General features: G+C 35.2%; 1 protein-coding gene across 1 annotated transcript; it reads left to right on the forward strand.

The window, feature by feature from the left end:
* Positions 1 to 9,065: 9,065 nt before the first annotated feature.
* LOC142597988 (uncharacterized) lies at positions 9,066 to 11,870 on the forward strand. Its single transcript, XM_075734974.1, has 2 exons — positions 9,066 to 10,719; positions 11,452 to 11,870. Exons 1-2 carry the CDS (start codon positions 9,066 to 9,068, stop codon positions 11,868 to 11,870), a joined length of 2,073 nt encoding a protein of 690 aa, XP_075591089.1.
* The last annotated feature ends 5,488 nt before the right edge of the window (positions 11,871 to 17,358 follow it).

Consider the following 17,358-nt stretch of genomic DNA (forward strand, 5'->3'; position numbering starts at 1 on the left):
CATAAAAAAGAAAAGTAACTCTATTGGTGTATGAGTTGTATCGGGTTGAAGCTTTTTCAAGCGCGTTGATTTCAGGTGTACTGGCTCGTAAGGTGTTTAAAATTGTGTCTGCGTCGTTCAAATTTAGTATGTAATCGAGAAATTGATTAAGTTCATCGACAATTTCAATACCCAACGATTCTTGAATAAATGTTTCGAGTTCATCATTTAATTGTTTCGAAAAATACTCAGTAAGCTGCTCCATGTTGCTATTCATTTTTCGTTTAACCAGATCAATTTTATTTTCTAGATCGATAAGCATTTTTCTATTACACACTTCACTAGACAAGTTCTCAAGAGGTACGAATCTATTTGACGATAAAAACTCTAAACCATCACTTTCAATGTATAACAATATATTAGATAATGAGAATTGCCTAACAGGTTTGTATTCCAACTGTGTTGAGAATATTGATTTAATTGTATCAATACCACGTGGTAAAACATTAAAGATTATTTTTGATTGAAAAATCGTGTCTGGCAAAACAACATGTTCACTGTTATTAATATAAACAATTTCCGCTGTGTCTGGATAATATACAATAATTTTATTGTCATTCGTTATTTCTACACATAACCAATGAGTTTTTTTTTGTAAAAATACTTCTCCGTGTATGACAAATAAATTTCTATTCATGCTTGACGCTGCTGACAATAGTAAAAAACATATATCAATTGGATTAGCCGCAGCACTTTTGATAATTTCGGCTGGATGAAGGATATAATCTGTTGAATGATCAAAAATCTTGATTTCTTTTACTTTGATGTATAGTTGGAACATGTCGTAGAAACTATTATTGCAGTTCTTTTTGACGAACTTAATAAATTGTTTTATGTTATTATCTTGTTTTAAACAAATGGGGTGTGTTTGTTCACCATATAACGTATTGAAAAACTTATGTCTATTTTTGAACTTCTTTTGGTACAGCGTATTTGAAAGTTCAATGTACGAAGTTAAATAGTTCATATGACTTAGAGCGCTACTTTTCTTTTTCAACGCAAGTTGAAAACAATCAATGTTGACAAACTGAACTTTTAAATTTAGCTTAATGTTAGTTTTAATCTTTGCACTGCCTGGTTTGTTCAACCAAGCTGAATGATGTACTTCATATCGAGATGGTAGTAATTGTCTTATCAAATCGATGAGTGTCAAACAAGTCCAGCCACACAAAGTTCGAGGCAATTTAAGCGATTCATCACGACCTTTATAGTTGATAGCTACATTATGTAATGAAGTGTAAACTTTGATCAACAAAATATACTTAGAAAGTATATTCTCTAATGAATCTGAATCCAATCTTCGAACAATGTCCAATATTGTATTTTTAGATATTTTATATTCATGGGTGGTAACACTGTTGTAGATGTTGTGCCAGAAATTTGGATCATCAGATAATAAACTGATCATTATCTCATCTAACCCTATTAAAAATGGTTCTGAAAAGGAACAAGATCCATGAGCTAAAATTTGGTCGTGATCAACTCGGATGTAGGACCACTCCAGCGTTGTGCTTGCTAAATTATCTAATTCTTGTTCTGATTTTTCTGCATTTACTTGAAAAAATATGATATTTTCTTTTGATAAAAAACTATTCGTCATGATTTGTCGAATGCTTGATTTTCCATAAAGTCTTATTTTACCATAAAGATGGATGATATCTCTTTTAGTTAAGGGATCTTTCAAACAGTAGTTGTTTAGTTCAATCGCGTCCGAAGACAACAAACCTAAAACCGATACGCATCCTTCTGCGATAACGTTAGCTAAATCTTTTTTTTTGAATATTTGAATTTTATATTGACAATTGATCAAATCTGTAATAGTTCCAGATATGTATAACCAACCATAAGCTAAACAAGGTTTTAATAAGTTGTTTAAAGGATCAGATTCTAGAATGTCCGCTTTACTTCTTAAAAGTGTACGATCTGCACTTTTAATCGAAATATTATCATCTGAATCACTGGTATGATCAAATTCATAACTTATATGCTCATTAGATAAATCACTAGTTCGCGTAACATTTACCCAAAAAGGTAGCAATTTCTTGTCATTTTTATCCTCTTGACTATTCCAATTGTCAGAAATTTTTTTAGGAACTAAAGTTGCACTTTCAACGTCGTCACCATTTTGACAAATCATAATCCGGTTTTTACTATCCCAACAAGACGTGAAATAATTTGACATCTCGTTAGACTTGACACAAGTCAATTTTAGCTCGTATTCGTTTTCTGTCAACTCGTATGTGCCGAAACCTTTAATGTAGGTGTCAGACATGACCAAGCCCATATGGCAAACCACGTTAAACTTAACGTTGCAAGACAAGTTAGCTAACAGTTTTTTTTTGTTCGAATAAAAAGACAAATTCTGTTCAATTTGGCTTGTGACTAATGTATAAAGGTTAATGCTCGTGTAACCAATGCATGATGTATGTGTAATCGAACTAGACTCGTACAAGTAAAAGTGCAAGCTAGAATCTTTTAAAGTATTTAGGGAGTCTTTGTAATCAAGTTCGAAACTGTTTTGAAGATACTTCGCTCCGTTTTCAGGTATATAGTAAGAATTCGTCTGGCGAATTTGTCCAGACTCGCCAAAAAATTTCAGTTGAAACTGATTACGAAACCACTTGAGAGGGATAAAATAACCTGTTTTAGTACCTCCTAATTCTATTTTCAAATAATATACACCGGGTTCATGTAGTTCACTTAAATATAAATTATCAATTTGAAGTTTAAAAAATAACTGATCTGATAATGATCTCTTTTGAATTTTTTTTCTGATTATAAAATTTTTTAGCTTTCTCTCTTCTGAATAAGTGAAAAAAGGATAATTTTTAAAGATTGCTGGTTGAGTTTTAATAACAAATATATTACTCAAATACCATAACAGTTTTGTTAGTAAGGTAAAATTCTCAAATCTCGCTAAAAACCAAAGAAATAGTGAACTAAACGCGTTGAATATCGAGTTGTGTTTTTTTTTTTTAGTTTCGTCGTTTACGTCATTGTTATTTTCTTCATTATCTGTATCAGTTTCAATTTCGTTCGGACCGAAATCATCTGAATTTTTCAGAAAGTTGATATCGTTGAAAACGTCTTTGATTTTGTTTACAAATTCCATTTTTCTGATTGCTCGATTTTTAAAATTAATAAAAACAATCTGTCAAGCACTAGCCCTATGCGGGGAAAAATTGAGAAAATATTTAAAAATTAATCAATACAAAATAGTTATTTCAGTGTTTGAATAAATATTTGATATTGCTTTTTCTTTTTATCTTTAATGACTTAATGTGTATTATTTATTCTTAGTTTGCTTTCTAAATCTACTTAAACGTAGAATGTTTACTTAGGCGATTGGCATATATTATTTAAAAAAATATAGTATTATGTCCCTTTTAAATCGACCCAAACTAAATAAACATATTTACCATGTAAGTACATTGGTTCAATACCGTGCCAACATGGAAAAAAAAAATGCAATCGCAAATAATCTGAAGGCTTTAGACCACAGCGCTGAGAGTAATCGAGTTGAAAACAGAAAGAAACTACCCTTGGAAGATGAGATCGAGGAACAAAGCCCTAAGTTGTATTATAGAGCTCAGGACGGGTTTAAACAACATGAAATCTGGTTTTGGAAACTGTTTGGTTGTTTTTTTGCTGGATTTATTTCATCTATGTATTTCGTCAGTGCGTTTATCTTAATAATCTGGCCTGCAATGCCTGTAATATTCGGAATCAAGTCATGGCAATCAATATTATATACTATTATTATGCTACTACTGCTTTTTTTACCTGCTAAGCTCGGAATGCCAGCATATGACTCAAAAATATATCGATCTGTAGCGTTGTTTTTCGATACAGAGGTATATATGGCTGACGATCCTGAAAAATATCGAAAAAATAAGAAGCCGTTTATGTTTCTGATTTTCCCGCATGGAATTGTTTCGTTTGGCGCTTTATGTTCTTGCATAATCCCAGATTTGAAACAAAAAACAGTTGTCGCAGACGCGCTAACAAAATTTCCAATACTTCGCCAATTATTTAGCCCATTCAATCTAATCAGTCCGCACAAAAAGAAAATCGTCGAAGAATTAAAAGAAAAAAAAGCTTATGTTTCTATTCATCCTGGAGGGCTCGCCGAGCTGTTTCTGTCTTCTCCAGACGAAGAATATTCATACTTTAATCATCGAGCAGGTTGTGTGGCAGCCGCTATGGAGGCTGGTTGCGATATTTGCTTGTTATATATCTATGGGAATACCGCCACGTATAGACTAAAATTGCTAGCTTCCGAACGGATTAGCAGAATGTTCAGAATTAGCATCACTTTTTTTACAGGGAAATTCTTCTCGTTTATTCCCAATAAAACTAAGATGGTTCAAGTTTACAGCAAGATAATCCCTGTAAAAGACTGTCGAGATAGAAAACCAACAGTAGAAGAAATTAAAGAAGAACACCAACGCATTCTGGGATTGCTTATTAAACATTACAATGCTAACAGACATCTTCACCCAGACTATAAAAACAAAGACTTAAAATTCGTTTGATCACTCGCTTGTTTTTTGTCAAAATTATGACTGTGAGTTTAATTAAATATATGACTTTCTCAATATTTGGATTTTACCCCTGTGTCGTTGTTAGAAAGCGGTTCCAATAAACCATTCTCTACCAAGCGCGAGTAAATTTCAATACATTCGTCAATTTTTCTACCAGAAATAGGACAATTATTCTTTTGATTTGTCGAAAGATCTTTTGTCAGCTCTCTTATTTGCTTAATTAAATTATTTTTTTCGTTGTTGTTGACCGGACTCAATGAACATAAACTAAATATTTGTGGGTTCATGGTTAATAAACTTAGCGCCCTGTCTGGTCTGCACGCGTAATATATATTCATCAAACTGTACAGATATTCTGTTTTTTCCAAAAGTTCATTCTTCAATCGATCTACTTCATTGCGTAAGTTGTGTTGCAGCAACATGTGCATACTAATAAACTCCGCTTCTTCTTTAGAAACCTCGCTAACAAAAAATCTCGAAAGCGAATGAGGCGGTAATTGCTGAATCGAACTTTCCAATATGGCACTTCTCATCTGTTTGCTCGGGTTTCGAAAAATTAATTCATCATGTGTTTCTGCAACAACACAATTTTCTAAATACGTACTGATGTCTGGTATCGGAACGGTACTAATGTCCAAAGTGTTTTCAGGGTAAAGTTTGAGATGGTGTTTCAGCTCAACAGACCTTTCGTCCGGATCTATAAAAGTAAGCTTGCAACTTATTTCAAACTCTCCCCAGCCATGCTCTTGCACAGAAAACGGCATACCCTTTTCGCATACCCGCTGAGCGTTTATGAAAGATGGATGTAACGTAAACGTGACACGTTTTATGAACGTACTCAAATCATCGCACGGCTCTCGACCGCGTAATAAACACGTCCATTCGTGAGTAGCCCCATTAAAGTTATCACGCAACTCCAACGGCAAATTAAATGCATACGTTGCTAACACGATTTTTTTTTTTATTATCTCATCGCTCATGACAATATCTATCTGTCGTTTATTTTCATTCTGCTTGTATAATAAAGAAACTATTATTTATAACTGTGACTTTGCTAAAAATCGTCAAAAACCAATGCCGCACAAGTTTTAACGAAAATGTTGGTTTTTATTTATTGGTTTACGAATATTAATATGCAATGATAAAAATAAGCGCTTATTTATTTGTGGCTTTATTTCCTAAGAGCGATAACTTTGTCAACGCAGCTTGGTTGAGACGCGTTTTCAATGACTGAACATGGGGCTGACTCATCTCAAGTAAAAAATTATTTGATAATGAAATCGCGTGATCCGCTATAATGTTAACTCGGTCCGATGTGAGGTTAGCTTTAACCCATTCAGGAAGCTTTGTTAGCTTGTCGTTTTTTGCATATCTGTAGTCCGCCAAAATCATTAACCCGTAATCCAGTTTGTTTCTAATAACTCTACCTAAGCATTGGCTCGCTTGTCTCATAGCGTCAAACGCCAAAAACTCACCTTCGTCTATTTGATACTGAACCTTTAAAAACAAAAGCCGACTTTTCAATACGTGGCTAAGTGTGTATTGATATGGAACCCCAATCAAAATTACAGCTCTTCCATAGTGCCTATCAAAATCTATACCTTCAGCAACTTTTCCTCTAGCGATCGACATAAATATTGCGCCTCGTCCAATATCACAAGCTTTTTTGTAAGAGTCTAGCGTTAACGATGTTGTCAATGAGTCTTTCGTTTCCATGAATATCAGCTTGTTAGCTAATATCTTCTCAATAACCCCGTCGCTGTTCCAATGACTCAGCACGTTTTCCATATATGCGTATGATGTAAAAAATAAAACTATTCCATCAGGAATTATTTCACATAAATCCGTTATAAGACGACCGTATTGCTGGATCACAGACACGTCATCTCTAAGTTCGAACACTGAACTTAGCGGGATATTGTCCGATCCTTTGCTCACTATGATTGGACAAATACACTCGCGCTCGAGAGACATGTTTAAGCTTTGAAGAATCGTTGGCACAAACTTCAGTATTTTTGGATATAAATTAAGCGGGCTTATAGTTCCACTTGTGAGCATTACAGACTGAAACCTATCTAAAACAGGTTTCATAGACAAAGATGAGTCTATGCAAGCTAGTTGAGATATGGGATCATAAATTCCTGGTGCTTCTGGGTATGGGTCTGTAATTAAAATGAAACCTTTATAATATGTAGATACTAGCGTACAATAGTCTGTTATTTTAGTTAAACTACTATATTCATTAAAATTTGTAATTTTTAAATAGGAGAGCAAATTTTTCAAACGCTCGGAATACAAGGAAAGGGTGGATGCTTCTATTGAAAGTGTATCTTCGACTTTTTTCAAAAACATCAAAGGACCTTCAATGTTTACAGTAACTACTTTGACGTATGAGTCTAAGTAAACGATCATCATCAATAAATTATTCAAAAACAATCGGTTTTTTCGGATCGTTCCGGGAATTGTTTTGCTGAGTTTGCTTTGTTCTTCAGGCAAGAGCGGCGAATTCAAGAATTCATTAACTATTTTGGCGTATTGCTCTTCTTGTTCTGCCGTTACACTTTTTATGAGCTGTTCAGTCAACTTGTTTGTTTCCTGCAGCTCGTTCTCCTCAATTAACTTCTGTAGTTTCTTTATGGAAATTTTAGCTTGCTCAATATCGACAGAAGATATTTTAATTGTAAGCGCTTCTATGCATACGTTGTCTATGTTGTGCGCTTCGTCAAACACGATGGCGTGAGGTTTTTTGATAGCACAAACTTGATCGCTCAATTGTCCATTCACTTTGTTGAGTGCAAGTGGGTTCATAGTAGAATACTCATAACCCATCGCTACACGACTGACCTTAGGATCTAAAACATATTGATAATTCAAAACGACTATTTGGGCTATGTTGTTTAATTCTCTCGTGGCATAATAAGGACAAAAACGAGATTGTAGCGGGTCAGCTGTTTCTAGTCGCTTCGCCTGTAAAACTTGATTTGGAAAAAATTTTTCAATGATTGCTGGATCTACATTGAGTTCTTGCAAAATGTTGTGTAGGGATGAGCTGTATTCTTTTTCAACGTGATTAGTCACTCCACGACTGATAATTTTCATATCATCTATAGTATATACATCGTTCGGCAAGTTTTCGGGAATCCAAAATAACTTGAAACTTTCATACCAAGGACACAACGAGCACTCTGTTTTCGAGCATATCTTGTTGTACAGATCTTCAATGTCGTGTACATAGTTATTAGCTTCCAAACTTTTTTCGGATTCATCGGCGTCAAAAGATTTTTTCAATTTCATATTCGAGCCGGGGTAATCATAAGCTTTGCGTACGTTTGGAATTTTCTTATCGTAAAAACGTTCACGAACCCAAGGAACGGTTAAACTACGGCACTTTTCATCAATTTTGTCTCTGTTTCCTAAAATGTTAACAGTGGGATTTACACAAAGATTGCGTCTAGCTGACAATGCACAGGCTAAAACGTTCGCACGATTAATTTTGTCGATCATATCTTCTACGTCCAAATTTTGTCTTAACATTTCGAGAAACTCCGTAACAAGAATTTTTAATCGATATTTAAGAACACATCGCAACTCAAACAACGCTTTGTTCATTTCACCGATAGTTCGAGTGCAAAAGTAAAACTTTTCCAGTTTTTCTGGATATTCTAATTGATAAGATGAGTATAAAGACATAATACACACAGTTTTTCCGGTTCCTGTTGGCATCTCAAGCACACCGTGTCCTTTGGTGTCAAGGGTAGTTTTGAGATGTCGCATATAGACATACTGCTCCGGATATATATAGTCATATGGAAAGAAAATTTTTAATTCTTCAATGTTAAACACAACCATGTGCTTAAAAACATTAAACTTTGATGCTTCAATCAAGCGTTATGATGATCAAGTTGTATTATAAATATCTTATCATATGATATTATAAAAATCTAAAAATTTTGTGAAAAAAATTTTGGATGTGTTCTTTTTATTTTATATATAATTATAAACAAGATTGCATTTCGTTCTAAGTTCATGCAGTTTCACAAAGGATCGTACTTTTTGTATGATAATGCATATTGGAACGAAAGAGAAAGAGTTTGGATTATCAATGACAATAAAGTTGCCAAAAGTATTATAAATAACTTTTCTCAGGCTGGGTTTGCAATCCAAAAATCTCCAACGAGCGCTGCCACATGTCGAGTATGTGGAGAAAAAATTGAAAAGGATTTCTATCGTCTTTGCTATCCAATTAGAGATCCTCGTGGTAAGTACGGGGCAGTGGCAGCTTGGATTCACATGAAATGTTCTAATTACGTTGTTCAAAGTTTTTTTTCCAATTTTTTTAAAGCCTCTTCAAAAAATATAGATGAGTTGAAACAAGACTTTGTGAATTTTTGTTTAGAATATTGTCATGGTTTGAAGGCTTTGTCAGAAAAAGACCAAAATGAGTTTTTTGAAGCTGCAATACAACCTGTTCAGACCGTTGAGATGGATGATGAATCTCTATTTAAATGCGAAGCCCAACCAATAAGTTACGTAGAAGGCTTACACTGTGATTTGTTCAAATTTCAGCAAGAAGGTTTAGGATGGATGGTTCAACAAGAAGCTGATTTCAAGTTCGGCGGCGGTATCCTGGCCGACGAAATGGGTATGGGTAAAACGATTCAAACGATTTCTCTTCTTCTCTATAATAAATTTTCAAGCACTGAAGCTAAGCAAACTGTTAAAGAAATAGAAAAAAACCGTCTCTTTGAACTAAAGCGTTTTCATAAAAATCATTTACATCACTATATTTTGTCAAAAAAAAACGAACTTTCCTGTAATGAAACAGAAGTAAATGAAAATGAATTTAACATTTACGACAACGAATTTTCTGTTGCAAAAAAAGCGTATGCAACATTAATTGTATGCCCTGTCGGCGCAGTGTATCAATGGAAATCTGAATTAGAGAAATTTGCCCCGTCTTTAAAAGTATTAGTATATCACGGTCCAAATCGAAGTTTAGAGGTGAACAACTTTGGTTCTGTCGATGTTGTAATCACTAATTATAATTGTCTAGAAGTCGAATATAGAAAAGTTGCTGATAGAACGAAAGTAGTTTGTCCAAATTGTGGTCGCAAATATCTTCCTAAAAATTTAGTTATTCATTTAAAATACATGTGTGGGCAGAATGCGCGAAAGACAAGCGCTCAAGCTAAACAAGAACGAAAAGTTATATCGGAAGTAGATTTCCAAAATAAGACTCCTACCATCAGTAATATATATAAAGAAATTTTAGTCAAGGCTGGGCGAATGGATGAATTAGAAGAACTTAACGCCGTGCCTTGGCTAGGCAGTAAAAATTCGAATGGAAATAGGCCGAAGAAAATACGAACTGAAGCATCAGGAGCAACAGACCCTGAAGTTCCCGACGCTATTGATGATTACGACACTCCTTTGTCTGAAAACTCTTCTGATGCGCTTTTTTTTGATTCTGGATCTTCAGCACTTGAGTATTCTGATGTTTCAGATTCTGAAATAGTCGGTTCGGCTAAAGCTGAAAGTAAAGTAGTGTTGGATGAAACTGAAACGATGACGGGCAGTGATGAAGAAGTTTATGAGGATTTAAAACAAATCGCGATGAAAAAATTTGCTAGAGAACAGAATTTGAACAATTTAACTATGAAACAGCTAAGTTATTACATTGAGGTTTTTGGAATAAATGTAACATCAACCGGAAAGAAAAAGCCTCTTAAAGTTGACTGTGTAAAAGCATTAATGGCTTATATGGAAGAATACATGAATGTTACTAAAACTAAGGTAATACGACCTGATGAGGAAATTGATTTATCTTCTAGCCCTCTCCATATATATCCTTGGCGCAGAATAGTACTGGATGAAGCTCATCGTATAAAGAACTTGACCAACAACACTTCAAGAAGCGCGATGGCGCTAAAGTGTGTCGGTACTAAGTGGTGCTTGACTGGTACTCCGTTACAAAACAGAATAGAAGAACTTCACGCGTTGCTCAGATTTCTAGAATATTACCCGTATGGTTATTACTTTTGTAATCGTCCAAAATGTGGTTGTATGCTCAGCGATCATGTATTCAACGAGAAATCCGCTTGTTTAGCGTGTCACCATACTAGAATAAATCATTACAGTTTTTTTACAAAGACTATTACAAAACCAATAATAAACCACGGTTCTATCGGGGCAGGTTACACAGCGCTCGTTACTCTGCGAAACCAAGTAATTAGTAGGCTAATGCTACGTAGAACTAAAGTTGAACGAGTAGAAGATATAAAACTTCCGCCTTTGATCATTAAAATAGACAAACGAAAACTTTCCGCCCCGGAAATGGATTTTTATACTGCGATATATGCTAAAACTCAGGTCGAGTTCAACTGCTTCGTCGAAAAAGGTACAGTGTTACACAACTTTGCCCACATTTTCGACTTGCTGAGCCGATTAAGACAATCAGTTAATCATCCTTATTTGATAATTCACAGCGATCTTAATCAAAGACAGCTGCCATCTAAAAGTGTGAATCTAAAAGAATTAAACTGCTCGTTTTGTTTCGAAGCTATAGATGCCGAGGCTTCAGTGATGGCTAAGTGTAAACATTATTTCCACAAACTCTGTATTGATGAGTACATTGAATCTATTGACATCGAAGCCGAGATTAAATGTCCCACGTGTATGGACAAACTTACAATTGTTCAAGACGATTTAGACATTCAAACGATAAAGCCTAAACGAAAGCCCAACAGCATAATACATAAAATCAACACTGAAAACTTCGAAACTAGCACAAAAATCAAAACTCTCATAGAATACATTAAAAAATCGACGGAAAAGTCAATTGTTTTTAGTCAATACACGAAATTCTTAGAGCTAATCGAGTTTGCTTTCAAGCGCGAAGGAATCCAATGTGTGACATACACAGGATCTCTTACTGTGGACGCGCGTCGCTCTATGATCAACGAATTTATCTTAAATAAAAATATAAACGTAATCTGTATTTCCCTTAAAGCAGGTGGAGAAGGTTTAAATTTACAGGTTGCAAGTCAAATTTTTATTATGGATCCGTGGTGGAACCCCGCTTCAGAGTTGCAAGCTATTCAACGGGCGCATAGAATAGGGCAAACCAGGCCTGTACACGCTTACAGAATAATAGCAGAAGATACAATTGAAGAACGTATCCTGCAGCTCCAAGAGAAAAAACAACTAGCGTTCGATGGCACTATTGGAAACAACAATAATTCGTTCCAAAAATTAAACGCAGATGATATTCGCTTTTTGTTTCAATAAATTTGGTTATCCACAGTGAGTATGGGAAGTTTACTATTTTTATTGTTTTGTCAAATTAACGATTTATTTCTTAGCTTTTGACAGCGTGATAAATCGATCATCTTTCTCGTTGTTGTACCATGAAATTTACATTTTTTATTGATGCAAGACAAGCGTTTACTTACAAAATTGAACGACGCGCGAACTGCCGATTACTTCGATTATAACACAAAAATAATCACAAGCGATTTGTCTGTTTTTAAGCTTGCGAAAACTCTGAATCAACCAGTAGATTTTAATATACAAACTGGCGATGAGCTTGACTTTGAAGCGTTAAAAGAGGTCTTGCCGCCGTCTAAATCTGACAAATATTATAAATTTCCTTTTGATTATACGCTTTACCGTTGGAGCATTCTAGGCTTGTGTTTGCAACACGCTACAGCTGAAATGCTAGCGGAGAACATCATTTCTCACGACTTCGTTGAGAGTGTTTTGCGGATATTTGATTCTATCATGTGTTATCAGCTAAAGTTTACAAGAAATATTTACGGTAGATTCCCTAACAGAAATTTAACTGCATCTGGTTCAATATATTTATATACTATTTACGACGGCAGGTATTATGTTTTAGTTAAGGACCTGGTTTTGATTCAAAAGATAGTCACTTCTGAGCCAGAAATAATATTTTCGTCCTCGCTAGCAAAGGTACTGCTGATTGATGAATCTATACTTAAAAAGAAATACATCAAATCTCTTTTGAATGATAATGAAAATGAGTCTAATTCGTCTCGAAAACCAAAAAAACGGACGATGAATTCTCCAAACAGCACGAATAAAAAAAGACTACGAGGCTAATTCGAAATGAAATCTGTCTGCTATATAAAGAAAAAATTAGGTTTAAAAATAACTGTTCAACTAGAATTTATTAATTAATTCTCATTGAATCTTAACTGCTATCTATCTTATCATGAATAATTTAATTTTAGCTTTAGATAATTTTTTTGTATTGAACAATATAATTTGATATTGAAAATTCAAAAAAAAAACTCACAAATGAGTAATATTCCATTATTGGATGAAACCTAAAATTAAAGTCCAGGAAATTAGTGCTTGTAAGACTTCAGTAAGTACATAGATAATGCCGTTTTTCTATTGTTTTACTCAGTTAAGACAAAAGAAGACTGTTAATTAAAGTAGCGTACTTTGTTTTAGCCAAAGTCTAGTAAGGAAATTGCTCACACTGGTGTAGCAAACAATACGCCGCAAGAGAGTAACATAACACCAGTAGTTAAATGCGACAAAGAAAAATCCATCTATGCAAATGTTGCAACTCATTCCGCTAAAAGCGAACAATTAAATAAATATGCTAAGGTACAAAATAAAAAAGCGTCTTCTGTTATATCACTGGGTCAAACTTTTGAATCTTCCGCATATTCGACAAAAAAGGCTACGTACGAAACGGGTACGTCGCTAACGACTGGGAAGAAGAACAATTTCAGGAATACGAAAAATTCGCAGCGTTCCGAAGCGAACAACATGATTCGTAATGATTCAGAATTTTTGGATAAATACGACACTAAGGTTAAGATCAATCGCAAGGAGTGCCAAAAGCCTCATGCGACAATCGCGCCGTTTATTCCTTTATTTTACTGTTTAAACAATTCCGATTCAAAAAAAACTGTTACTAGTGAAAAAAATGGCGTCATTTACGCTTGTTTAGCTCCTGAGAGCAAATCAGCATTGTTGGCTTCTTCTAACGGCCAGACTCACTCTTCTAAGGGAACCCCGCATCCACATCACATGGATCCGGTTAACTCTACCAGCGTAAGCCGCAATAAATTCAGCTGTTCGGACACTCTAAATCAAGATAAATATAGTGTTAATCACAAATCACTTGACGATTCTCTGTTCGAAGGCAGTCACAGAACGGAAGTAACCAATGAGCAAAACATTTCTGTCTTTCACTCTGAACAAAAAACAAATGCTCATGGCAACAAACAAAATACGAAACTTAATTCGACTAAAAAAGATGACGCTCGCTCATCTAGCGATAAAACAGCTGCTGGACGCAGGAGAAAAACAGGTAAAAACGGTACAGCTATGCCAAAACCTGTGGAAGAAGGAAAACTTATGGATGCTGCTTCAACCAAGAACAGTTCAAAGAAAGCTTCCTCTAATAAGCAAAACGCCAGCAAAGCAGTTAACACTGATCCAATAAAAGAGAAAATAAAAAAAGTTAAAAGTAAATCACGAACCACAGAATCTAAAAAAGACGCAAAGGTTGCCCCTTTCAGCCCTAACCAGTCTAAATCTAATACGACTAAGGAGAATAGTGAAAAAGCTATTAAAAGCCTTAAGTCAATGGATTCAGCCGGGCCAAAAAAAAGAAGTATTAAATTCAATTTATCAGCAAATGAACTAACTCGTGAACCCAATACAGACTCGATAAAAGAAAGTGACGGTGCTGATATCAACTCTCATAAGGATAAAGCTTTGTTAGTAAAGCCTGAATCTGATCAAAACCTGTCTGAGGATCCTTATATAAAAGATGATGTAGAAAAGAGAAACAGTGTCAGTGAACCTGGTTTATCTACCTCGGATTCTGTCGCGACAAACGGATTTGCTGACTGTTCTAACCTAATGTTCAATAATGTTAAAAATCAACCAGTCGTCGATGGAGATGATGTGTCTTCTTTGAACGATAATATAGATGCTAAAGCAAACAATCAGCATGGAACCGAAAATATTGACAACAGTTTCTCCAGTTCAACAGAGAAAAATGCAAAGCACGAAATAAACTATCTGGAATCTTTCGGTTATCCTTGCTCTGTCGAGGAAGGCAACGTCTTGCGAGAACTCGTTAATTCTGTTAGCGATTACAGCAAGTTCGATAAGATTCCAACTACTCTTGCAACTGAAAACTGGCCAATGCCTAAGCTAGATAAAGAAAATCAAGTTATTATTTGGAACATTGATGACATGTACAGAGTGCGAAACTACTTTTACTGCACGCTTAGAACTTCTTTACCTCAGAAATTCTATCACTCCAAAGAATTTGACTCTATGTTGCTTCGATATAACCAGCAAAAAGATACCGAGCCTCAAGCGAGCGTTTATCAGCCGCGAGCAAGTTCAGTACAAGCGGAAAACCGCGTATCAAATGAGAAAAACCGCAATGCTAAAGCGAGAGCGATGAGGTCACTTTTAAATAAGTTAAATGAGCTTAACCGAACTATTATATATGAGGAACTAAAAAGAAATCTCAACACCAAGGAAGACATTATTTGTTTACTACACCAAATCTTCACGAAGGCGTGCAGTCAACACAACTTTGTTAAACACTACGCTAGTTTGATTATTTCGTTGTATAATGATTGTAATCAAAGTTTCATTTTCCTAAACAGCGAAGAAACTTTCAGAGATATATTATTCTATGAAGTTCAGACTCGTACGCAGGCCAATGCATTGATGGACTTCGTTCCTGACGAGTCGCTTAGCGAAGACGAAGTTTTCGAGAACCTCCAGAAATTTAAACTCAACATCATGGGCAATATGCTTTTTATAGCAGAACTGTTTTTACAGGGCTTAATTAATGCTAATGTTTGTTTAGCAGCCATTCAGTCAATGATCAACCCTGGGAAGGAACTTCAAATTGAGGTCGTTATTTCGACGTTAAAAAAACTCGCAGAACATAATCGTGACAATGAGATTCGTGAACTCTTTTTGCCGGAACTACAAGCGTTGCTTCTCAACGATTCCATATGTCCTCGAACACGCTTCCTTGTAGAAATTTACTTAGGCACGTGCGAAAACAAAAAAGTCCGTTGAGTTCTTAAACTTAATGTTGCCAAGCTGAAACGCTTACTACTTTGAGTTTCAACAACGATGCGCGCCTACTTATTTATCGCTAGGATTATCAAAATAGAAATTTGTACATGTCATTTTTGTGGAGCTTTTTGTTTAGTTACATTACATAACGCTTGGTATAATAAATATTTTATTTAGTTATAAGTTATTGTCATGAATTAATTTGTTGTTTACTTGTATTTAACAAATGCAAAACACTGGTATATGTTTATGCAATCTAACTGTTCTCTAATGTGGGTTACATTGCTATTGAGTAGATCCTGTGGCGTCTTGATGTTTGCAGAACGGATTGAATTGGAAAGTTCTGTTTCATGCTGCGCATAAAAATCTAAAAACTCTGAACGAAAAATACATTTAAGACCGTATTCAGCGCATAACTTGATAAAAGAGTACCACGGCACAATATATTCATGCTCGTTTATGTGGTTTTTTAGCCAGAACTTGTACTTAATTCCCCATTTCTGTGCAAGATACAGTTGGACTATGTTGCTATTGATTGTGTTCAAATCGGCGGTTAAGTTATAATTGTTGTTTTTTGAATATTCAGCGTTAAACGGCAACGCGTGGTGGTTAATTTCGAAAGGGAATTCGGGTTTACACTGAACCGTTAACGGTGTTATTTTAATGTCAATGTCAAACATTTCGTCTAAATCTTGACTGTTGAATTCTACTGCATATATCGCATTGCCAAAATAGTAGATGTCTTGATCTTCCGGTTTCGAATTCGGTCCTGCAAGGCGCAACTTGAGTTCCGTGTTTATTCTCTTTGCTATGACAAAAGAAGAAGGACAGGAAGCGAGAAACGCACCTCCCAGAGTTAGATATTTTGAAATAGAGTTGATAATGACTCTCGTTTGTTCTTCACTTTGAATACAATAGTGAATGGCTAGCTGCATCGAAACAACGTCGAACTTCGGAGACAAGCTCGGTTTTGGAGCTTGTTCGTTTGCTAGGACTAAAAGTTTTTCGTACACGCTGGGTTCTAACACATTCGCTATGTGAAAACGATAATTGTCTAATCCAGTGGCACCAGACATTCTTAACTCTTTCAAACGCCGTCGAGCCTCGTTAATCTCTAGAGAACTGATATCCAGTCCAACTAAACAGCTGACCTGCAAATCTAAGTATTTTCGTATGTCTTGTCCATGTCCACAAGCAAAATCCAAAACCGTTGCTTTCGCGGGAATAAATTGCTGGTACAAAAACTTTTTTATGCGGTTATTGATCACGCGCAATAATTTCAACTCGCTATAGTGCGATTTAACGATTTTCTTGGTATCGTAGTGACGTTTGATGTGAGCTAGCTCGTCTCCAAAAAGTTCTGGAAAATAGAGTACATTTGTAGCTTCTTTTTTTTTGATTAAACTTGGTATTTTCAACATTTTGAGCACTGTAGATATAAGTTCTTCGGCCAAATGAATGCAAAAAGACGTTTGCACATCATTTTCAGAAGTACCAGTATAAGGGTAGTTTCGCAACAAAAACTTGCGGGCTGAATTAGACAACGAGGACAAGTCTATTTTTGGTATAAAAATTTCAAGAAATATTTTAATTGTTAATTCATCATCTTTCTCGTCGAATACGTCTATATACAAAGCGTAGGGAATAAAGTTTTTCACAAATTCGATTTTCGTTCGCTTCA

This window comes from Dermatophagoides farinae, unplaced genomic scaffold, assembly GCF_024713945.1.
Source record: "Dermatophagoides farinae isolate YC_2012a unplaced genomic scaffold, ASM2471394v1 contig3, whole genome shotgun sequence".
Classification (NCBI taxonomy): domain Eukaryota; kingdom Metazoa; phylum Arthropoda; class Arachnida; order Sarcoptiformes; family Pyroglyphidae; genus Dermatophagoides; species Dermatophagoides farinae.